Below are 25,082 nucleotides of genomic sequence, written 5' to 3'. Positions count from 1 at the left end.
TTTTAGATAATTGTCCTTAAAGCAGTGGCAGCCTACATTGCATCAATTAGTTTAGTAAATGCTATGCTATTGGTAGGGTGAAATGGGATAAGCGCCAGAATGTGACTGTATTTGATTTCTGCCAGTGTCTGTATCTGATTTAAGACACATGCTTCTGCAGGCTTCCATGAAGCCTGTGGAAAAAAAGTTTCACTACAGAGTTGGATTACAGCTCTCTCGAGCTCAAAACATTGGCTGTTATACTGCCGACTTAAAAGGCAGCTGTAACATGGAGCACCAAAGCCCCAGCAGATTTGAACATTTCCGGAACCACAAATAAATACCAAGTTTCTGTTGTGTCCAGGTGGGAGATGGATTGTGTTTATGATCTGGAACCTTTATTTTCTTGCTTCTGGGAATACTGGGTTTTTTAAAACTATTTTTTGATCTTAAAAGTATCAACTGAACATAAAATGCCAACATTTCAGTAAATTCTACTTTTAACAAATTCCTGTGCCATAGTTGTCAACAGAGCGGAGGAAAATTCTGGACGTGTGCTCATTTTTTCATAAACAGATCATAGAGAAATGCATTTTGAAACAGATTTCTTCACCAGCTGTATTGGTATCAACTGTGTAGCGAAGTTTGGATTTTAAACACAAGGATGTACAAGCTGTGGACAGCTGTGAACATTTTCATAGTGTCCTTTCTGCATCTGCTGCAAGGTTCTCAGTATGGGTCTGTAAAGGTAGGTTGCCTTTAATTTATTAGGACTCTGTGTTGAAGTGTTTCCGTGTATTCTGAGACTATGGATGCTCCTGTCCATAAATGACCGTAGGGCTAACATGAGATATCTTTTGAACTCTCCTGGGGGCTTGGTTACTTCTTAAACATATAATCCAATGCATTAGATTGTGTATATCAGATAGATAAGAAGAAAGAGGACAACTTCCATTTGTGCTTGATTCATCTAAAGTTAAGCACGTTTAAGTTTCATTGATTTTAGTGGGTAAAAAATTATGGGAATATTTAGCTATCTCATTAAAATCTTGCTTAATTTTGCCTGTGTGTTTTTTTAATGAAACCATGTGTACAGCTGTTGCCTTTTTGCCAATTTCAAATTATAAGGTTTTAAATAGAAATTTACTGTATTTCATGGTGATTGATGTATGACAAAATGGAAATGCTTTTGTAGAGCCCAATGCAATAAGACTTTTAGTTCTAATATAGTCTTCCATTAATCTGCTTGAACAGCAAATGTTGTATTGTGGCATTTAACTAGTAAGTTTTCTTTTTCTGGAAGAAGAACTTTGAAGTTCCATGTAGGATTTTGCTGTCTTGTTGCACAGGGTTTTTTTACTGATCTGCTTAGGAAAGTATCAGTACAGTTTTTAGCTTTTCTATTCCAAATAATCAATTAGTGCTGTTCTTTCTACTACTATTTTATTATTTGTTTATTTACTTCATTCATACCCTGCCTTTCTCCCTAATGTGGACCTAAAGCAATTTACATTGTTCTCCTTGCCTCCATTTATCCTCACAACAACCCTGTAAGGTAGGTTAGGCTGAAAGGCTGAGACTGGTCCAACGATGCCATCAAGTTTCCATGGCATAGTGGGGATTCGAACCCAGGTCTTCCAGATCCTAGTCCAACACTTTTAACTGTTACACCGCACTTGATTCCCTTTCTACTGCTTTTAACTTGTATCTCCGAAATTTTATGTCATGATCTTAACATGTATTCTTTTTTTCCTCTAGAGAAACAGGCATTGTCTAGTCTATAGAATAATGACTAAACTGTTATCTGGCTTTAATTCTTTGCCTTCAAATACAACATAGGAAGGAAGTACCTGCTAGAGTTAATTTATATCCTGACCACTCAATGCTCTGTTAGCTTCTTTGTTATGTAAAGGTCTTGTTTGACTCCTGCATTTCCTTTACTCCTTATGAGAAAAATCCAGGGTTTTGGGTGGCCTTAAACTTCAATGAGTCATAAAAATGAATTTAGCAGTGATCCAAGATGTTAGAGAATAAATGAATGTTGTTATGATAGCTAGAACGTTGCGTATCAAAGTTCTGAAATAGCTAATAAAATAGGAAAATGAATGAACAGTTTCCTTGCTATGACTTCCAAGTGCTTACAAAGAAAGTACAACATTTACATTTTTTAAAGTGCTAGGTATTTTTATGTGATCATCCTGTTCTGTCTGTGCTAGAAAAAATACAAGTGTAATTAGATTAGCATTTGGCTACAGAGTGAGGCAGTCAGGCCCCAGGGCACCAGTGCAGCATAAGAACAGAATGGCAATTGTATTCCAGAACCAGCAGGGAGACATGGGACTTTCCTGGGAGTAAGTCTCATTGAATAAAATGGGTCTCACTTTTGAGAAGACCTGCTTAGGATTGGTCAATCTAAAAAAAGACTCCCTGAGTTCATTTCTTCATAATACAGCAGACCTTAACTTTTGTTTGTTCTCCCACAAATCGTTTCTTTTTTTGGTATTCTAAGGTCTCTTACTTTACCTTTGCGCAATAAGATTAAAGTTACAATCCTATGGGTGCTTAATTCCTGCTAAACAAAGTGGGATTTCCTTCAGCACATGATTGGTCTGTTAAGAAATTTCATCCAAGAAATAAGAAAAAGCTATTTTGTGCATTTGGTTAAATCTCTCTAGGTTTTCAAATTACTCATTTATAACATGCCTATTGTTTGCTTATTTCACATAATTTGTTATACATTCTCAGACTGTGACACTGTCAGCTAAGTGGAAGGCTATTCTCAAATCCAGCTATTACTACTTTATGAATAATGGATCCCGGAATAGGATTAATTAGCAATTATGCTGTGTTATAGAGAAGATCCTATACTTAGCTGATTCTTCTTCAGTAGTGCAGCCAGTTACCTTGGAGCGCCTCCTTGTGGAATATACCCTTTATTGTCTCATTTACAATGTGCCCACAGTATTACAAATCATATTACAAATCAGTGGACACATTCTCTGTTCAGGAAAACTTCGCAAAGCTTACAGAAGCCCAGCATGTTCTCTCATAATAACAAGTTCAGGCATGTGTTTAGCAAGGCAAAGACAGAGAGTCTGCCTCTGTGTGCAAACAGATGAAAGAGTGTAGCAATTGGACCAGGGTGTTGTAGGGTTCAGTATAAGCCTTTGTCCAGTAGCGCCTATTGAGTTGATCTCTGGAGTGGTCTCTGAAGGGATATAATGTACAGACATGTTCTAACCCTGAGTTTAGTACTGTGGTATTTACTCTAATGTCACATTCACAATTATCTTCAGCAATAAAAACTGCACTTATATATTGCTCTTCTAGACAGGTTAGTACCCTGCTCAGAGCAATGAACAAAGTCAGAGTTATTATCATCCCCACAATCCAGCTGGGGTTGAGAGGAGTGGCTTACCCAAGGCTATCTGCAGAGCTCTTGGCAGTAGTGGGATTTGAACCAACAGAGTGCTGATTTGTAGCCTAACCATTTAACCACTATGCCACATTTACTTCCATCCCTGACATGAATCCTGCCCCTTAGATTGGCTCAAGGTAGGTACAGCCTGCTAACCACAAGCTCCACTGGACAATGGCCATGCCCACTTTCCTGAAATATGGGACAGGTAGCATGTTGGAGAACAGTGTTCAGAAGAGCCACAGGTGCCATGAGTGAGTATCACTAGTTTAGCAGCTTCCAGTGTTGTTGAGAAAGGACTGGATGCTGCGCTTATTACCAAAAGAGGAGAACCGTGACCGTGAGAATTCAACACACGAAGCTGATTCAGATCATTGGTGTCTCAAGGTCTGTATTACCAGGGTCTCAAGTAGTGATCTTTCACACCAGCCACTACCTGATCCTTCCTTTGAACTGGATATGCCAAGGATTGAAGACAAGACCTCCTGCATGCAAAGCAGAAGCTCTACAACTGAGCCAAGGTGTATTCCATAGCTACTGGCTTAGCCCAGTTCAGGCTGACACCCTCCCACATGCCTGAGCAGTGGGGGCAGAGCCAGCAGAGGAAGTCTGGGGGCCATTAAGAGGGTGAGTCCTAGGGATAACTAATACACCCCTTATTGGACTAGCAAAACAATCAATTAACACTGAGAGAGAGAGAAATTGGGAGTTTAATCCTCTCAGAGACTCCAAGCCCCATTTTAGAACCAACTGCAGAAACCCTACTGGATCTGTTCACAGTTTGGGAGACATGAGAGTCCCTGAGGCAAGGGAAGCTCTTTATCTGAGTGATGTGGCTCTTCTGAAACTCTATATAATCTCCAAAGGCCTGCTTCCTGTGATGTGAACAGTATGGTTGCCACTGCTTATACCTGACAGGAACTCCTAAGAGAAGGTGTAATACTGGTAAAATTCTTCTCACGAGTTAGCCAGATTGTCTTGAAAGCATCCATGATATTAACAGTGGGATGGTTCAATGCAGTGGGTTGTATCTAGGGGCAGAGTAGTGCACAACAGTGGACAGATGGCACTTTCCATGCGATTAGGCTAGTCCAAGTGAACTTTAGATGCTATTTTTAGGGTTTAATGGCATAGGTTTATAACATAAGATCCAAAGGATAGTTGTCTCTAATGGAACTTCTGCAATGGGTGTTCTGAGCCTGCTAGCACTTTGTTCCGATGAGTTTCTCGGAAGCTGGATGAGGTGCTGTGGTGGTATTCCAGAGAATATCTCATAAATATTGTTTCCAGTACCCATTTGTCTGTAGTCATCTGCTGCCATTTTTTGGAGAAGTTCTGTAATCCTCTTATTTGTATGACCTTCACGTGTTGGTTGTAGTCATGCTGAGTGTCCTTTCTTTGGTCCTTTTGCTTGCTCTCCGGATTTCTGAAAGGTGAATGGTCGATTCTCACTTCTGGACTTTGGTTGCAAGCGGCCTTTAAATGGCCAGGCGTTACCCAGTTCAGAATGAAAGTCCTCTGAGAGGCTGGAATCTCTCTGCCTCTGGGTTTCCTCCATTCTCCTTCTTTTGGATTCGAGAGGGAGGGAAGAGGTCTCAGTTCTTTTGTTCTTAATGAGAACTTACTTTTTTCCACCCCTTCTAGACACTGTGTCCTGCCCTTTAAATTCATTAATGACCTCTTTAAATTATTTCTTCTGATTTTAGCCAGGAGAGCAGGTTGGACGTAGCATCCTGGCCTGAGAGATCTACTTCACTAGTCTCCTTACCCATCCCATCCGGGAACTGAAGTGACTGAGTGAAAACAAGGGAGCTAGGTAAATCCAAGTTACATAGGGCTCCCTCTGGACTTCTAGATGAATCCAGGCCTGCCTTGGCCACCATTCCCACCAAAATGGTTTTCTCCCTAAAAGACAAGGAAGGGGGGGGGGGAAGAGATGAGAGAGAAAACAAAAAAGGGGGAACTGAATGGCAGCTTTGCTGGCTTCAAAAGAGACAAGGACTCCCAGGAATTGTTGGATTGCTTAACCCAGGCCCATCTATACTCACAAGAAACCCCATTAGGCATTGGTGCCCCTGAGGTGCTGCTTACTGGGGTTCAGGGGGGCAGTGTGGTGTTGTAGGCTCCTCTGCTGATACCGGCTCGGCCAGGCTGAGCTCCTGGTGGCTGAAAAGACTCAGCGTTGCTAATGCCTAGGATCAAAGACTCAACTACTCTTTAGAGTGAAAGTGGTTAAAATCACTCTTGCACGAAGGCTAGCGGAACCCCTTGGGTGTCCTTGCAGATGCCGGGTTCTAGGGAAACCTAGATCCATCAGCTCTGCTACTTGCCTTGCGTTTCTTCATGGATCAGGTGGTGGGGGCAAGCCCTTCCTATTTCCCTGCAAACGTTTCTCTTCTCCCTTTCTTCCTCCGATGTTTAGGGATCATTGCTCTCATGAGCAAAAATTTGACCTCTTGCTCAGTGCAGAGCCAGAAAAAACTGGTGTGCCAGGGAAAAGCCCCTCTCCTTGGGGATCGATTGAATCAACTGGCCCTGCCTAGGAGAGGAGGAGCTGCTTCCCGCCAGACCTTAGGACCACCAGAGAATGTGGAATTTGCTGTCAGAGGATGTAGCAATGGCCATAGGCATAGTTTAAAAAGGGATTAGACAGATTTATGGAGGATGGGTCTATCAGTGGGTTACTAGCCATGGTGATTCAGGGGAATCTTCACAATCTGAGGCAGTGATCCTCTGATTACCTGTGCTAGGAGGCAACATCATGAGAAGACCTCAGCCTCTATGCCCTGTTGTTGGCCCTCCATAGCAATTGGTTGGTGAGATTGAATCCTGGACTAGATGGACCACTGGTCTGATGCAGTAGGGCTCTTGTTATGTTCTTCATATACAGCTGTTATTCTTATATTGGTATCTGTCTACCTATTGGTTGCTCCTCCCTGCAGAAAGAAAGGTGAGTTTGGGAGGACATGCAGGAAAAGCCGGACAGTTTGACCTTTGGAATGGCTGAGGGAGAAGGCTGAAGAATATTGGCCCTGTGGAGTATTCTTTGCCCACTTTCATCTAGTTTCTCACCCTGAGATTTAACACTTTCCTGGAGAGCACAACAAGTAGACTAACAGTATGATCCTTAGCCAGAGCATCATCCTTCTACACCCTGTAACTTCATTGGATAGAACCTTCTCTGCTCATTGACTTAAATGAACTTAGAAGGATATAACTACATTTAGGTATGCAGTGTCAAGTCTACTCTGGCAACTCTTAGTTAATACACAGTATTTTTTTTTCATTACACTGCTGGTCAATCAAATTCTTTGCTGTGGAGGTTGGGGAGTATTGTTCAATATAGTTAAGAGTAGGGGTGACTCTCAGCTTCCTCTGGGATCCCTCTGGTCTACCACTGAGAGAGCCCTGTTGCAGTAAAAATCCACATCCAGAGCTTCTGGCCTCTCCAACTGCACTTTAATACTTTTTACCGGGGCTATATACGGATGGGTTATTTGCCCAGCTCAGTGCTGTGCTGTTGGGAAGCAGTTTTTTCCTGCTTCTCCATAGCATCTCGGTGCATTCAGGAATCAGTTTATCATGGTTTTTATCCCGTCTTTCCTCTAAGGAACTCAAGGCAGTGTCAGTGAATCTCCCTTTCTGTTTTATCATCACAACAGGCAAAGGGAAAGAGTGATTGGCCCAAAGCCCCTTAGTGAGCTTCATGGCCAAGTGTGGTTTGAATCCAGTCTCTTATCTAACAACTATACCACACAGGTCATCACAGGAGTCAGAGAAGACAACACACTTAGTTGGGGAGCTGCTTCTGTTTCTTATGGCATGATTGTGTCCCTACAAACCAAAATCCTGTTCTACTGAAGTTAACAGAAATTGCATTGTCAGCTCTATAGCTGGTTGGGCCCAAAAAGAATGACAGCCCATGTTTTCCTTTCACCAAAGCCATACTTTGCAGTACATCTCCAAGGCATAATACTAAAAAAAGGGGAGGGACTTCTCTCAGGTGCAGAGCACTAAAGCAAAGAAGCAGTAGCAGGACTATTGTCTGGGACCCATGGGGGCAGATGTGGCAGGGGGAGCTGTCAAAGTCTTGTCTGAGAAAGGAGGAGTACCAAAGATTCTCAAAAGAGTTACATCTGAAGAGGAACAGAAAGCAGTGCCAATTCTGAGGGCTGAATTCCAACTCTGTGCATTTATGTGGCTGCCCAATAGGCCCCAGTCCAAACAAACTGCTGGCTTTGCCAACCCAATCCAGATTCCTGATTAGTCAGGAAAAAAATTATCTTTCAAGCTTGCTAGGTCATAGAATTTGTTTTTCATTCTCCAAGAGATAAATACAACAAGTGGGAATAAAGCCAACACAGTGTTCCAAGGCTGCTGAGAACTGTCTTCCCAATTATGACTCAGTGTGTGTTCCTGTCTTTCTTTAAGAGTTAGCAAACTTTGTAAAGTATACACACTATCGATAAATACATTTATTGCCTTTTTGTAATCCTGTTGTGTCTCTTGCTTCACTGGCTGAAATGATTAGCAATAATTTATAAAGGTCCCTATTTCTAGAAATTGATCATTCTCGTGGAAAGTGCAATTGTTTTCTGGCAACTCATGAAAGAAGGGCGGTTTGTTTCAGCCTTCTGTTTAAAAATAGCAAAGGCAGATAAAAGCATATTATTACTCTCCCACAGCGCATCTGCCCTTGACTGCATTCCTTGTCAGTTGAGGGGGAAAGAAGGTTCATGAGAATGAGCAGAGAGAAAACACTCCCTTTTTGCCTATGCAATACTCACAAGGAATATAATTGTTTGTATTGGACATTCATGATGTGACAAACTTGTGACCTAGCAAACATACTCAAGACAGTAGCTAAGGATGTATGAATAGTTGAAATACTTTATGTTAATCATCAGCAAGGTTCTTTTATCTCTAGACTAACATTTAGGATATTTGTTTTTAATCTCAGGGATTTTAGTGATACCAATGCTGCTCATAGCCTATGCAGATGTCATGTTAAGGCACTTGCAAGATTCTGCCACACTGGGGTCCTGTTGTGTTTGAAAGTTCACAGAGAAACCCTGTCGAAATTTTTACACCCATAATTACAAAACAACAATGACAAACCCCCACCAGTATCCCAATACCCTTGTCTATCATCTGACCTCATGTGGAATACACTATACAGTTACAGTCACCATAAAGAATGTTGTAGAGCTGGAACAGATGTGGAGAAGGAGACCAAAATGAGCAATATGATGAAGCACGTTCACCTTAAGGAAAGACCTAAAGAGTCTGGGGCTTTTTAATAACAACAACAACATTCAATTTATATACCACGCCTTAGGACAACTTAATGCCCACGCAGAGCAGTTTACAAAGTGTGTTGTTATCCTCACAGTAGTCAGCCTGTGAGGTGGGTGGAGCTGAGAGAGCTGCGACTGACCTAAGGTCACTCAGCTGGCTTCAAGGGGGGAGGGGATCAAAACTGGCTCTCCAGATTAGAGTCCTGCCACTCTTAACCACTACACCAAGTGTTTTTGGGGGTGGGGGCATGATAATTGTTAAGGACATAAAATTATGCATGGTGGAAGTGGATAGAGAATATTCTCTCATAATATTACAAATTTGGAGGCATACAGTGCAGTTTCTAGGTAATCAATTAAAGCCAAGCCAAGTATTGCTTCACATAGTGATTCATCAACTTGTGGAATGACTGCACCAGGATGATGCTTATGGTGATGGCTACTAGAATATATGGCTTTACAGGGGATGGTGGTTTAGTGGAGCCATGTTCAAAGGCAGCATGCTTCTACATTCCAGTTGCTGGTGTAGTAACAAGGGGGAGGCTTTGGCCTATGCGTCTTCTAATGTAGTCTTCTAATGGTATCTGGTTGGTCACTGTGGGAAACTGGATATTAAACTAGATGTATCATTGGTCTGATCCAGCAAATCCTTCTTACGTTGTGTCATATGATAAATACACTGGCATAATCACAGGGAATAACAGGTTGGAGAACATATCTTCTGAGCTGAGGTAAGAATGGCAGTTTTAACACTGAAGAACACTTTCTGCATTGTTGAGAGTTTTTTTGGTTTGTTTTCCTGATGGTACATCACTGGAACATGCCTGGTATGTAAAATGAAGCCATCAGAGGCAGCTGCTTTAGCTACTGTTTCCGGCCAGTTAGTTCAAAAATGAAATCAGGGACTAGATCAGGAGCACCTGAGACCAAATCCATGAGAATGGGTGAAAATAAAAATGCAACTGCTTTCTTGCTTCTAGGTATAGGGCAGCACATGCATACTAAGTCTGCATTTAAAACAGCTTTGTTGGCAACCATATTTAATTGTTCTATTGATTGCTGATTATTGTAAGCCAATTATTGTACAGTATTGAGCATGGGATAAGGAATGGACATTTTTACATGGGCTGTTAATAAGATGGGATATTAATAGAGCTATTTCAAGCTACAGAAACTGAGTCCATCAAAACCTTAAAAAATAAGTCAAGCAATATAGGAAACCAAAAAATGGCACGCAGATTGGAAATTTTCAATCTACATTCCAGTTCTGTAAAAAAGGAAATGCTAAGGATTGCAGCAACTAACAATTATATTAATTTCCCATGCAAGCAAAGTGAAGCTCAAAAATTTACCATATGTGGAAGAAGAAATGCAAGATGTTTAAGCTGGATTCAGAAAAGGAAGAGGCATTAGATCTTATTGCAAATTTATGGTGGTTACTGGAAGGTACTAGAGAATTTCAGAAGAAATCAGATTGTATTTTATAGATTACATGAAAACCTTCAATTGTATGGGTCATGAAAAGGTATGGATGATATTAAAAGAAGTGGGTGTGCCACAACTTCTGATTGCTTTGATCTGCAACCTGTACACTGGACAAGAGGATGGAATATGAAGAAACAGAATGGTTTCCAATTGGAAAAGGTGTTCAGACAAGGACGGGGCTCATTTCGAGGGGGAATGCGCAGGAACATAGTTCCGGCAGTTCCTCAAAGAGGTCACATGTCAGGTGGCCCCACCCACCTGACTCTCAGCCATTTTGGGCCCGTTTCGTCCTGGATTGGGGCTGAAATGGCCTGGATTGGGCCTCTGAGGGGTGGTGGATCACTCTCCTGCTCAGCAGCAGCCAGATCCTGACCATTTGGGTCCCCTTTTCGGCCATTTTCAGCCCCTTTTTACCATTTGGGGCCCAATTTTGGCCCTGAATGTTCAAGATTGGGTCCAAAACAGCCAGGATAGGTGATGCCAGGAGGTGTGGCATATGCAAATCAGTTATGCTAATGAACCATTTACGGTGCTGTCAAGGGGTGTGGCATATGCTGATGAGTTATGCTAATGAGTTATGCTAATGAGTTCCTCCAGCTCTTTTTCTACAAAATGGCCCCTGGACAAGGATATTTATTCTCTATTCTACCTGTATGCTGAACATATCATAAGGAAAGCTAGATGAGATTTAAGTGAAGGCAGAGTGAAAATTAGTGGAAGGAACATTAACAGTTTTGAGATATGTAGATGTCACTACATTACTGGCAGAAAATCGTGAAGACTTGAAATGACTACTGATGAAGGTGGAGGGAGAAAGTGCCAAAGCAGTATAACAGTTGCACATTAAGAAGAAAAACATAATGAATAGCAAAGAATTACACAATTTTAAGCCTGACAATGAAGAAATTTAAATTGTTAAAGACTTTCTATTCCTTGGTTCATTGGGTTCATCAACCCAAACGGAGACCAACCAAGAAATCAGAAAGAGATTGATACTTGGAATGGCAGCCATGAAGGAACTAAAAAAGATCCTTAAGGTTTTATTTATTTTATTTTTAAAAAACTTTTCTTCAGTTAAGAGCTCATAGCGGTTTACAACAATTACCTCAGTAAAAACCAATGCAAAGCATAATATATTCAATAAAATCACAATAAAACAACAGCATAGTACAAATACTTAAACTGTTCTGGTCCCAACCTCAGAGTATAAAACCCTGCAGATAACGTAATACTGCAAGTAGATATAATATACAGCAATCAGCTCTACCTCATAGTAAGAGTACTAAATGTCAAAAGCACACTGGAATAGTCTCCAGAGCATCTTCAAGGGTAGCCCTACATAGAGTGAGTTGCAGTAGTCTAAATAAGAGGCGACTGTCGCATGAATTAATGAAGCAAGTTTGGATTGAGAGAGAGATGGAAAAAGGTGACAGGTCTGGCGAAGATGGAAAAATGCTGTTCTAGCCACCATGGACACCTGTTTGTCTATGGAAAGCTTAGAAACAAGTCAAACCCCCAAACTCTTCACGGAGTCTGCAGCAGAAAGCAGGGTTCCGTCAAGTAATGGGAGTGACAAATTTCCCACAAGACCTCAGTTTTCAAAGGATTTAATTTCAGTCAGCTACCTCTCAGCCACAGCATCCAGGCATTAGGCCAGGGAAGAGATACCTGCTTCTGTTCACTTATCGATTAGAAGGTAGAGTTAGGTGTCATCAGCATACAAGTGGCATCCAACCCTAAAACTCCTAACAACATCTCATAGAGAGCACATATATATATTAAAAAGCTTTGGGGACAGGATCGATCCCTGAGGGACCCCACAATGTAGCTTCCATTGGGATGAACCCTCATCCCCAACAACCACACTCATCAAGTGTCCTTGGAAAAAAGAGGCAAACCCAGTGAGGCTAGGCGGTTGACCAGGACCAAATAGTCAACTGGATCAAACATTGCCAAAAGATCTCATGAAATTAGCAGCACATAACCACCCTTATCTAACTGAAGCCAGATGTCAACAACCAGAGCTATTAGAGCAGTCTCAGTCCCAAAGCCCGACCTGAATGGATCAAGTGCTGATGTATCATTCAAAAAAACCTGAAGCTAGTCAGCCACCAACCTCTCAATGACCCTTACCCAGGAAAGGCAAATTCGACACTGGGAGGTAATTGGCTAGCTCCCCTTTATCCAAGGAAGGCTTTTTCAACAGAGGTATCACTACCGCCCCCTTGAGGGTACTAGGAAATTGGCCCGACATGAGAGAACAGTTAATAATTGCTTACAAGAGGCTTGCCACCATATCATGGCATGATTTAACTAACCAAGAGGGGCAGGGTCCAACGAGCAGGTCATGGGCCTTACAGACATTGGAGTTCTGTCAGCATCTGTGGGGGTAAGTGGACTGAAGGTTAATGATGTGTCACTGGGGACTACAATCAAGATAATTCATAAAGTGGCATTCTTCAGCGCTGTGTATAAATGTGGAAGTTGGACAATGAAGAAAGTTGACAGATGTGCCCACGTCCCCTGGCGATTACATCATTTCTGGCACAGCCTAGAATGATGGGTCATGACCAAAGCATAGACAAAAGGCTATGCTTTGGGCCTGTTTTTAAAGAATCAGCCCCGGTATAGCCTGCTGCTCCTGGGTCATAGCAGAAATGATGTAATTGCTGGTGGATGTGGGTTCAATCACACAGGTAAGTACCCCATGCCCCTAGTTTTAACTTGGGGGACGGACCTGGCAACCCTGACATCAGGTAGTACTAGAGTTGCCAGCCAATGACTGGCAACCCAGGGAGCTTGGGGGGAGAGGTAGGACAGGGTGGGGCATTGTGCAGTGTCATGCAATACCTCAACAAAACCTGGTTGTGTAACTGGAAATGATGTCACATATCACTGGGACACTTTGGCAACCCCCCCTCCAAACTCTGTGGTTTTATAAGAAAGATTTGAGAGATTAATAGAGCGTCCTAGTGACGCGTGCTGTCACTTCTCATTACACAACTGGAAGTGACATCGTGATATTGCATGTTAGCACTTCCCTCCCGTTTTTCCTCCTGCTGCCCTGGACAGCAGCTGGCAGCCAGAAGCAGAAGGTGGAAGATCTTTCGCTATAGTGGGAGACCTGGTCCCCCTAGGTAGCTCCCACTGCCAATGGCAGGCCCTGAATAGATCAAAGCACCCAAGTAATCAGGGGTTTGTTTGGGGAAGGTCAATAACTCCCAGAGTATAGAGTCCTGAACAGTCACTTCAATTCACTCTCCCTCCTCAGCGAGTGGTTCTGCCCAAATGTAAACTCTGTGGGTTCCTTGAAGGAAGAGGAAAGACATTTCTTCTCCCTGTAGGAAAATAGGAAACTCCCATGTGTCTGCTTAGTTCTGATTCTTAGAAAAGTAGCCATTTTGTTCTGATTCAAAGGAACTGGCACAGTCTGAAAAAGCCCAAGAAAAGTTCACAGCAAAGTGGTTTTATGTTGTGGCTAAGAATGCATTTGGATCACTCTGCCCAGAGAATGGAATGCAGTACAGATACATTTATTGGACTTGGCCATTCATATATTTGGTGTTGAAACAATATACATTCTGGATGAGAACCTTTTTAAAAAAATAGTTTGATTATCATCCAGAATGAGTTAACATCCAGAATTCAGCATTATGGCTCTTTAAAATGTCTGGTCCACAGACTCATTTTCTGATCTCTACAGGAACAGCTTATAGGACAGAATGTTGCAACATGAAGCAAATTCAGTGCTCAAATTTATCCTAGAAGTAATTTGAGATAATTTTTATCTGAGAAAAAAGAGAGAGGAGAACATCTGAGAAAGGTGCATGGTATAATGCTGATGAAATACCCTATCAGGGCGACGGAAAATATGAATGAAATGTGCTATGATTTGGGCAGTAGCGGGCAATTACATTTTATGATATCTTGAAATGTCATGAAATCCTTCCCACGTATACAAGCCTACTGGCTGGGTTGATGGTCTGCAGAAGTGCACTGGTGAGCCGTATCTAGGTCTGGGTTTTGATCCTTCAGTTTTTCAAAAAACTAATCCTAAGGATTGTAATCTTGAAAAGTATTAATGTCCAAGAAACATTCCCTTTTATTAAAGTCACATTGGCACTGTATCTGTCACACTGGTACTTTCAACAGAAGATCTAGATAAGCACAAGACTGGCATTCTGCCCATTTTGCCCTATTGCTTTCCTTCCTCCTAGAGATCACTTTCTGCACTGGAATGGTCAGAGCAGCAAATCAGGAAAGCTTCCAGTCTGGAAGAACTCCTTCGAATCACTCACTCTGAGGACTGGAAGCTGTGGAAGTGCCGTCTAAAACTCAAGAGTGTGGCCGCACTGGATTCCAGATCTGCGTCACATCGCTCCACAAGATTTGCTGCTGCTTTTTATGATATAGAGATACTAAAAAGTAGGTGGAAAGCATACTGATGGGTGTTCAAATACACTCTGCTGTTTTTTATTTTAATCTTAAATACCTGAGATGACGCTTCAGGATTATTTCTGGGTCTGAAATATATACGTTGCTGAGTTTTGTTTCTTGTTTCTTGATTTATTTATTACATGGTGCTCTTAAATGATAGCAGCCTGTAGCTCTCAGACTTTAAAGAGTGTTTTAAAAGAAAAAAAAAAGAGTATTTTTAAATGGTAAAAAATGGTGCAGGTATTGTAGAAGCCAGTGCATCCTCAATTACAGTGATGCTACAGGCACCAGTCAATAGATGCCCACATAGCATCCACAGTCTCACAACTGCTGTATTGGGTAGGGGGCAATGACATTTGTTCAGCAAATCAAAAGGTTAAATGTGTTGATGAGAACATATGACACACACACCCCAGCCACAAAAAAGGAAGAACTGTGCATTTATTGCACAGATGGCAGTACCATCTTTAGCAAAGTTACACCCTGCTAAGCCCATTAAAGTCAATAGGATTAGAAGGGTGTAACTCGGTGTAGGATGGCACTGCAAAATGCTCATCTGGAAAGTCTCACGAGAATAAGCACATGAGATGTTTTTTTTAAAAAAAAATGAAATCGATTTTGAATGGACGCTGGCCAGGGATGAAGTTATTGAGTTCACATTTCTGCTGAGAGTCAGGCGTATGTGAAACACATTCTGAGAAGCTATTTTGATTTGAAGAATCTGATGACCATCCCAGATCTGAAAATTGTAATATGGGAAGCAGCTTTCTGAGTCAGATCATTGGATTTTATGGTCAAAGCGTCTGTCTGTCTGTCTGTCTGATCACAGTCCAAAGGATATTTGCTTTAAATAATGGATTTTTCCACTTAAAAAAGGGAGTAAACATACAGTAACATTTCAGTGTAGTTGACTTATCTGCCAACAGCAGTATGCAAACACACAGAACTTGCCAACAGCCCAGAAACAAATAAGCTGAAGAACAAACATTTAAATTCCTATTTTTATGAGGTGTGTCCTGATATAAAACACCTCATTATCTTGGACATTGCTGGGTAGTGCCTAAAGGAAGTAGAGTCAAGAATAATGAAAAGAATGATATCTCAGGGCCAAACTACAAGTGACAAATGACACAGGTTGGACACTTGTCAGCTTCCCTCAAGTTTTGATGGGAAATGTAGGCAGCTTGGTGGAATGTTGGACAAGTGACAGTTGAAAAGTCCATTGGAGAGAAGTTGGAGAGCCAAGCTGCAAGACCAGGATGCCTACATTTCCCATCAAAACTTGAGGGAAGCTGACAAGTGTCCAACTTGTGTCAGGCATCACTTGTAGCTTGGCCCTCAGATCCAGTTCACAGATCAGTAATGAATATGGTAGTTCCTTCCCTCTGACTGGGCCTAGGGGTGCCTTTGAAGCTGCAGTTCGATATTAAGTCACATTAGAAGGTGATAAGATTTAGATCCATGCCATGAAAAGCTTTACCTGCCAACTGCTGCATATCAAAAGACAGGTCAGGCCAGTATTATTCTTGGTTTGTGGTCAACCCTGATCTCTTGTCATATCAGCATTGTTTAATAAAAGATGGAATTGTGTACCTGGCAGTTCACAAGGTAAATTCCTACGTCCATCCTGTACTTCCATGAGGGCTGGCAATCCTGATAAGAGAATTTCTTGGATGATCCAATTTTAATTCTCTCTGGGTCCCACAGACTTCACTGTAAGGCACAAAAAGGTTAGAGGGAAAAATGATATGATTATATTGGCCATAGAGCCTGATTTGCAAGCCATAAAACAATATTGTTTGTATTATTAATAGAAGTGTTCATGTAGCTGCACAGTCCTTTCTATCACAGTTGAAGCAAGGTCAGGGGCATGCTGCTGATACAACTGTGAATTCAATTGTGACTACTGCACTTTTAGAACCACTGTGTATTTTCCAGTTATAGATGAGGAGTGGCAAAGAACTCAGTGTGTTCCAAGGGAGACCTGTGTAGAAGTGGCTAAGGAGCTGGGTACTACCACCAACAAATTCTTCAAGCCCCCTTGTGTGAATGTATACAGATGTGGAGGCTGCTGCAATGAAGAGAGCCTGAGCTGCATGAACACAAGTACATCTTATGTTTCCAAAATGGTATTCAGACCTTTCCTACTCTTCTGTGATTGCAGCACCTTGACATAAAGGAAAAATGAGGCTCAGAGAAGTTCACCATGCCTCAAAGGGGATTTGGATTTGCCCGATAGTCTAGGATACATGGCTATTTTGTTATACTTTTTATTGTTTCAAGTATTGTGTCATTTTTATACAATTTCAGCTCACAAGCACCCCTCTGTAGTGGATTATTTCATCTAGATAAATCAGGCTAGGAGATAGTAACTTGCTCAAACAATACAAGGAGGCTTATCAGCTACAGGTACACTAGTGTGTGCAGTGCTAGCAGTGCAATCCTAAACAGAGTTACTCCAGACTAAGACCATTGATTTCAGTGGGCTTAAACTGGAGTGACTATACTTAGGATTGCACTGTAGGTAAAATATGAAGGGCTGACCCATGTCTCCACCCAGTTAAGGATATGTGGGAGAGGCACACAAGGTAGCTATGGCTGATTGTGGCTTCCCAGAGACTCAAGTCTCTATTGCATGTCTTCAGCAGTTGTATCTAAGGACACTCCTACTTAATAAGAGAAGCAAGCCCCAATTTTCCTTATCCAAAGAGAGAAAATGTGTGTCTTGGGGAGCTGGGTGAGCTATTAAGTGAATTAATAATAATAATAATTAATACTGTGTTTCAACTTCCTAGCTCTTTGAGATTTCAGTTCCTTTAACAAATGTGCCTGACCCAATCCAAGTTAAAATTGCAAACCACACAGCTTGTAAGTGTTTATCAAATGTTCAGCACCAACCATATTCCATCATACGAAGATCTGTCCAGTATCCAGAGGAAGATCGGTAAGAAACGTAGTTATTTCCCCCCCTCTCTCCCCCTCTTTATATCCCTATCTCTTAAAAAACAAATAACCGTGAAGCTTTTCTAAGATTGTCCAAACATTATTTGAAGGCTACTGGGTCCTTAATATTGTAGAACGTAGTATTTATTTTTTAAAACAAAGAAGAATGGTAAGATTACTTAGACAATGTAAAATATGTTATAAGAACAGGCTTGTTTCACAGCAGTTTTTAATTACCATGGCATCTATGATATTTAAAAAGGGGGGAAATCTAATTTGATATGGACAGCTGTGGCAAATTAAGAAACAGCAGGCAGAAAGAACATAATTTGTGGTACGAGCTTAATGGCTTAGCAAATATAATTCCCTGAATTGCTCTTTTGATGTGAATGAGACATTTTGTTGAATGATTTTAAAGTTGGACATTTTTTTAAGTTGTGCCTAAATACAGAAGTGTCTCAACAAACTCACAGAACAGACCATCAGTCCTCTCCTTTTAAACAGCCACCAATGAGTTGGATCTTATTTGTTACCATGTTTATATTTGATTTACTTTCTCAAGGTTTTTTTTTTAAATCCACATTTCCCCCCCTCCTAGTTGTTCTCATATTAAAAAACTATGTCACAAAGGCTGGATATGGGACATCAATAAATGTGAATGTGTTGAAGATGAAGAACATCCTGGCAGAAGACAAGGTATATGTACTATATTGCTAATAGCTGAATAGTATCCATCTTTACTTTTGTGTGTAATTTTTTGGAATTCTTTCCAGTGTTTTTTTAGAATTCTTTCCTCATCGCACAGACTTATTTCATAAGGGTAGCATAGCATTACCTTTATCTGTGAAGTAAAGGACTAGGATGTTTGGCTCATGAATGCGTTAATTGAAGTATGAGTGCATTTGTTTTTACGCAAGTCAGCTGAAATTTACCTGCAAGAGGGGATGTTTATCTCTTTCCCTGAAGTTCATTTTTTTTATTTCTAGCTCCTTTTTGCCCTGTGGAAATACTCCTATCTTCCCCATAGGATGAAAAGCACCTTGGAGGGAGCAGTTTTGACAAGACAAATGGCTTGTGCACTTGAAGTCCAAATGTAATTTAACCCTATGTTTGACAATTACATATGGCTTTCTTTGCACAGTATTTCCACATGAAAAACAAGGTGATTTTAGCTCCGTGAAAAATGTACATTTAAATTCTAAATCAATAGATTACTTTGCCCTGTGTTACCACATGTGTTCCCTTTTACATACTTCCTTAGACATGTGGAAATACTGTGCAAAATAATCTAACTTGGGTCTGGGACTCTGACCCAGAACCACAACCAATTTGGAGGAATTAAGCTCAGTGCCAGGGGGAAACCTCTTCCTGCTTCCACAGCTTGGCTGGCTTGGAAAAACGACACACTCGCCAATCAGAGGGAGGCACACATATGATTTAGGGATCTTTCACCTGGATAGCGAGCAGGTAAGCTCAAAGTGCCTCTAATAGGCTACCAGTAACCATGAAACAACCAGATCTTCCCCAAAGCAAGGTTTAGAATTTATTGAGGGAGATATAGGTGCAATTGTTGTGTTCAAAGGGACATGCATAGGAAGAGTTACAAGAGAAAAGTGACACTAAGAGAGAACCAAGCCTCTGGCTGAGAGGGAATTCTACACCTGGGAATGGCCACAAGGAAAAGAGAGAGATCTGAAGAAAAGGGGGGGGGGTGCGGAATCCAGAGGAAAGGAGTGAACAGAGATGGTGTTTACCTTTCCTCAGTCTGCTGAACTGGGTAGAGTACAAGGTTTGCTTTGATTGTCCAGATTGAGGAGGACCTCAGGCAGGGATTGTGAAGGTCCCAAGGAAAAGGATGGCTGGTTGCAGAGGAGAAAAGTGGAGAGGGCAGCCTTCGAGCCAGCAGAGGGGATTAGGCTCCCTGCCTTTGGCTAGCCAAACAGCAATAGTTATAGGAGTCTGCATAAAAGAATATCAAAGAAATAATTGTAAAGTCTAGAAATTCAAAGTGAGCCCTGGGTGCAAATCTTTGCCACTATCACTGCCACTTCATAGGCCTTCCAACGGGCTCTATATCATACTGTATCAGAATCACTATTTCTGTCAGCATATTTCTAGACCTCTTCCAGCTTTCTTTAGGTCACCACCTCTGTGGTAAACCATGGGCCTGGCTTCCCCTCTAAGGGTGGGAGAGGTTGACGAGGAGCAATCTTGTCAATGGCTTCAGGGAGCTTCAAGGAGCTTCACATTCCAAGCCCTCACTGTGGTCTCAACAGAGAATGTATCTGGAATTCTAAAACACCCCAGAGCATTTTGGAATCTAGAAGGGTGCATGAGCCACTGTGGGCAGACCATTTTAATGGGTTCTCCCTTTATGCAGGGTTTTGAGGCCATCTTCACCCTTGCTTTCAGCAGATAATGGTCAGATCATGGCTCATGCCAAATCCCCAATTCCCAAAGACCTCCCCTTAAAAGGTCAGTGCAAAACATTAAGTCCAAGGTGTGGCCAGTCACTATTTGAGAGAGACCAGGGCAGCCAAAGAAGCTATAAAATCCTAGGCCAGCCCAGGAGAGGAGCATTCAACATGAATGTTGAAGTCATCCAGAACAATTAGTTTAGGTGACTCCAGCACCACACCTGAGAGCTCCTCTGCCAACTCAGTAACAGTACTTACCGGGGAACTAGATTATTTTAAAAATCCTCCTAGAATCCACAGTATTTCTGTTAGCCAGTTGCTAATATTCTTATTTGGGAACTCAAGTAGGTGGTGCAACCCCAGGCCTTCTGATGTGGATTATCTGTACCCATCTCAGCCTGGCTTCTGGTCCAGTTTTGGGACTGAAACTACCTTGCTCACATTGGGACATGATCTGTTTCAGAAGATAGACAAGGGAGTGGTGTGCAGTCCCATTGGTTTTCCTGGATATTATAACCGCTTAGAATAGCGGGTTTAGTAGTTGGAAGAACTGTGCTCCAGCAGCTCCACTCTTACATGACAAGGGTATTTCAGACAGTGGTGCTAGAGGACTGTGGCATGCATGCTATTTATGCTATGGAATTTTGCAGGGCTTCATTTTCTCCTGCTTGTCATCTAGAGGGTGAAGTATCATCAATGCTGTTTCTCCTTTTCATTTAATCTCGTTAAGGTAGTGGACATTCTGAATAGGAGCTTGGCGTTGGTAGTGGGATAGGTTGAATATAATAAATTTAAAGGTGGCATTCTACTGATGCTGCATTGCACTTCTCTAAAAGATCAGAGTTGGTGCTTGGGAGCAGTATTAGATCCTGCAGCTTCACCAGTGATATCTGTAGTTTGAAGAGCCCTGGCCTCTACCAGCCTTGGCTGGTGTGATAACTGTGGTCACTTTTGGATGAAGTTGCTGTGGTGTCCATGTTTTAGTAATGCTCATGCTTGGTTACTATACTATATGTTGTTCTGCCACTGAAAAAATCTTTGGAAATTGCAGCTGATCCAGAATACAGTGGTCAGATTGCTTATAGGAAGTTAAAGCAGCATATTTCTAAAGTACAGTACTTAAAGATCTTCACTTGCTTTCAGTGTGTTTCTTGGTACAATTCAATATACTTTAAAGACTTAAATGTCTAAAATGCTATTGAATGCCCTTCTTCAGGTACAATTCAGACAATTACAGTACAATCCTAAGAAGAGTTACTCCAGTCTAAGCCCACTGATTTCATGGAGTAACTCTTCGTAGGATTGCATTGTTAATGACCAAGATCTAGTTCTGCATGTTCAAGGGGACCAATTTCATGAAAAACAGCTCCCCGTAGTAAATAGCAAACCCATTTTGAAATTGATGGAACTTTCAAGAGGTTTGTGAGATAGTATTCAAAATTAGTTTAAGTGTGAATGTGGTATAGTGATTAGAGAGTGTACAGAACCAGGATGGACTGGCCATTTAACTTACAAGGAAATTTCCCAGTTGGCCACTGCCCTATGGGGCCTCTGGTGTCCAGAGCCAAGCCCCGTCAACTCTGCTTGAGCCTCAGGGGCCACGTGGCCCAGACCCTCATGATTAGTGGCAGGTAATGTCAGCTCACCAGCCATCTCCTCCTGCACTGCTTCCAATCTGGGGACGATGCAGAGGCTGAGCTAATAAGCTAATGCTCATTGTCTGCCCTACTGACCTGAGTGGCCCTGCAGTGCTTGCTGTTTTCACTTTCCAGTCTGCTCCTGTGTTGGACTAGGACTGGAGTCACTCACAATCTAATCTTCACCCAGCCATAAAGTTCACTGAGTGATTTTGACTTTCTCTCAGTTGTGGTGGTGGCCACTGCTGTCATAACAGACTTACAGTGACCCCTGCCAGTGTTTTCAAGGCAAGAAACCATGTCCAGCGGTGGTTTGCTGTTGCCTGCCTCTACATGGTGACCCTTTTCTTCTTTGGAGGTCTCCTATCTGATTACTAACTAGAGCTGGCCCTGCTTAGCTTCTGAGATCTGGTAAGATCAGGCTAGCCTGAGCTAGGATACAACTGAGGCGGGAAGAAGCATGTACACTGGAATGAGCACCTTGGAGGAAAAGTAAAATAAAAACATGATAGAATAGTTTGTGACAATGTCAGAAGGGGCTTGCTGTTAAGTAAAAAAAAATGCATTAGGTAGGCCTGAGCCCTTGGACATCCCTGAAATAGTACTTTGGATCCCAGCAAATACTAACCAGAACTAATCATTTTAAAACATGGTATCTGGCCATCAGAATAGTGCAGGCTCTGCATTTAATTCTTGTTGGGATAATAATGTCACAATATTATGTTATTTTCAAGCAATGGGTTTCTCACTTCTAGTCATTTATTGCTGAAAATTCAAACTCTGGGAGTCCTAGATCTTGAGTAGATGGACCATTTTATAAGTTAAGTTGAAGATGACTTGTAAATCTGCAAGATATTACCTATGAGTTACACTTTGTTTCTGTAACCTTTAGAAAAGTGATAAGTTGCCAACATTTTAAGGGCTTTCAGTGGGGAAAGGCTTTATAAATCACCCTGTCTCTAGACTACTAAACATGCGTCTTTTGTGCCAGGACTTCCTCCACTTGCTGAACTTGCTATGTGTGCACCAAATATGGACTTTGATGAAGAGAACTGCGAATGTGTCTGTAAATGGAAGTGCACTGGCAATTTATTTCAGAACAAAGAGAATTGTAGCTGTTACTTGTGTGCAGAGAATCACGACAGCTGCCTTCAGAAACACAAGACGTTTAATGCAGAAACATGCAGGTAAGCATCTCCTTGCATTCCAGTTCCAAGAACAGCCTGTTCAGTTCCTACAAATGTACCTGAGGGATCTGCCCCTACCCTAAGCTTGAAGTTCATGCTGAATGATGAGGTTTGAGTGAGAGTAAAATGGTCTTGCTAACAGCTTTGTTAAAACATACTCCTCTAAAGCAGAGCCTTCAACTTGAAACGTATCAAGAGTAAAATATCAGTTTATATCATTTTGGAATTAATATAACAACATTTGATTTGTATACCGCCCTTCAGGATGACTTAACACCTACTCAAAGTGGTTTACAAAGTATGTCATTATTATCCCCACAATAATAATCATCCTGTGAGGTGGGTGGGTTTGAGGGAGCTGCTAGAAACTGTGACTGACCCAAGGTCACCCAAATGACTTGAAGTGGTGGAGTGAGGAATCAGACCCGGTTTTCCAGATCAGAGTCCTGCGCTCTTATCCACTATACTAAACTGGCTCTCTTTTCACTTAGTTTGCTTTGCCTGCTGTAATAGGTCTGGTGTTAGGATATATGTGCCTACAGATAATCAAGCACAACCATTTCTTCAAACCTTAAGAAAATTTTTGCTTGTCCTCTCATTCTGGACATCCAAAGGATTCCTGGTCTTGTGAATGATTCAGTGCGCATGTTCCTACTATAGGCCAATAGGATTTTGACATACTTAGCTCACATTAGTAATATCCCCTTGGTTCTTAATGTTTCTGTTTCTTTCTCAACATCCTGGTGCAACTTTTTTTTAAAAAAAATTTTTAGCTGGTGCAACTTTTAATGCATTTCCTGTGCCACCTACACTTACTAATTTCTGGATAGTGAGCTATATAGGGCAAATAAATGGACATATGCAAATGTAAACCAATGGACATATGTAAAGTCATATTTAAGAAAAAGGGAACAAAGTTTGAAGGCAAGATGAAGAACATTCCTGGAAGTTGTCCCCAAACATTTTTTTTCTGAGGGAGCCACATTCACATGAAGAAACTTGGTGCTCAAACAGCTGTGATGTTGGGAATTCCATGCATGGAGCTATCAGTCATTTCCCACCTAAAAATCAGGGGTGTGGAGGTCCCAATTCAGATCAGGACCAAAACATGGAGTTAAGCCTCTTTGCGCTACCATTTTTCCAATGTGAAATGGCTCAAGGGAACCATACAGGTACTGATATGCGGGGGGTGGCAGGGTTGGTGTGAAGGTGTCCCTGCTTTATGAAACAAGTTGGATTATATGGTTTCTAAACAATTGCTTCTAACTCCTATTGTGTGATGCAGAAATGTTTACTTACTGTATCCTCTTCTCTTTTGTCTTAAACAGTTGTGAAGACAAATGCCCATTCCAGGCCAGAACGTGCCCGACGGCTAAGCCAGTGTGTTCAAGGCACTGTCGCTGCCTCAGGGGGGGAAGAAACACTCATGGTTCCCAAAGCAAAGAAAACCCATGATCAAGTTTTCGTTATCCTTTGCACAAAACATGCACACTCTGCTTTGCAAAATAGCTGTCTGCCACAAGCTATTCAACTATAATAATCCTGGGATATGGGTGACAGTGAAAATAAAATAAAATCCAATCTGTGTTCATTATGAAGATGATGACTGGGTGTGCAAGGACATTTCCACCTGGCTTTGGATGTCTGTTGCAACAGATTATTCTTGTTCTGCAAAGGGATGTTCAAAAGACCAAAATCCATCATGACTGCCAGAGAAGAAACGGGGATGGCTGTTGCAGGAGGACATTCATCGTCCAGCATTTATAAAATGCAAAAGAAAATAGTTCTACATCATCAACATGCAGATGTTATTCAGCATATTTCTTTAGGGCAAACTTCTATAGTTTGTATTCCTAATATGTTCAGCACTGAATTATTTGATCTACTGTCTGTTTTTTATTATCTAGATTTATTGTAGAACTACTGTCCATTAATGTTCCATATTTAAAATGTATATAGGAAAATAAAAGCAACGATTGTTAATAAATGCATATTGCCATATATCATTTGACATACAATCTTAGTCACAGAGAAGAAACTACAGTAAGGTTTTATTGTTCATCCTATACTATAATGCTCCCTCCTCCTCTTTCTCTCTTCATCTTTAAACTGCAGAAATGGCACAAGAGGCATTTTTTTAAAAAATTCAAAAGTAACTAACTATTTTATATGTTTTAGAGAGGAAAGGTCAGGTGAAATCGGGTTGAAAATTTCTGAAGTAATTCAACAGAAATATCTGAGGTAAAATCAGTACATGTACTCACTTTAGTTTTTATGCTCTT

At 41.4% G+C, this 25,082-nt stretch overlaps 1 protein-coding gene across 1 annotated transcript; it reads left to right on the top strand.

Moving 5' to 3' along the window:
- Positions 1-92: 92 nt before the first annotated feature.
- Positions 93-24,778, top strand: VEGFD (vascular endothelial growth factor D). The gene is made up of 7 exons (XM_054974286.1): positions 93-727; positions 14,397-14,604; positions 16,555-16,745; positions 17,412-17,560; positions 18,158-18,255; positions 22,605-22,800; positions 24,129-24,778. The coding sequence occupies exons 1-7, from the start codon at positions 644-646 to the stop codon at positions 24,253-24,255; spliced, it is 1,053 nt and encodes a 350-aa protein (XP_054830261.1). The 5' UTR covers positions 93-643; the 3' UTR covers positions 24,256-24,778.
- The last annotated feature ends 304 nt before the right edge of the window (positions 24,779-25,082 follow it).

Source organism: Eublepharis macularius, chromosome 3 (assembly GCF_028583425.1).
Source record: "Eublepharis macularius isolate TG4126 chromosome 3, MPM_Emac_v1.0, whole genome shotgun sequence".
Classification (NCBI taxonomy): domain Eukaryota; kingdom Metazoa; phylum Chordata; class Lepidosauria; order Squamata; family Eublepharidae; genus Eublepharis; species Eublepharis macularius.
This window is presented reverse-complemented; position numbering and strand designations above follow the sequence as displayed.

Excerpts from the sequence above, each read along its gene's own strand:
- VEGFD (XM_054974286.1), top strand. The coding sequence starts at position 644 with ATGTACAAGCTGTGGACAGCTGTGAACATTTTCATAGTGTCCTTTCTG. Across the intron at positions 17,561-18,157 it reads CAGTATCCAGAGGAAGATCG|TTGTTCTCATATTAAAAAAC; the intron begins GTAAGAAACGTA and ends CCCCCCTCCTAG. Across the intron at positions 22,801-24,128 it reads TTTAATGCAGAAACATGCAG|TTGTGAAGACAAATGCCCAT; the intron begins GTAAGCATCTCC and ends TGTCTTAAACAG.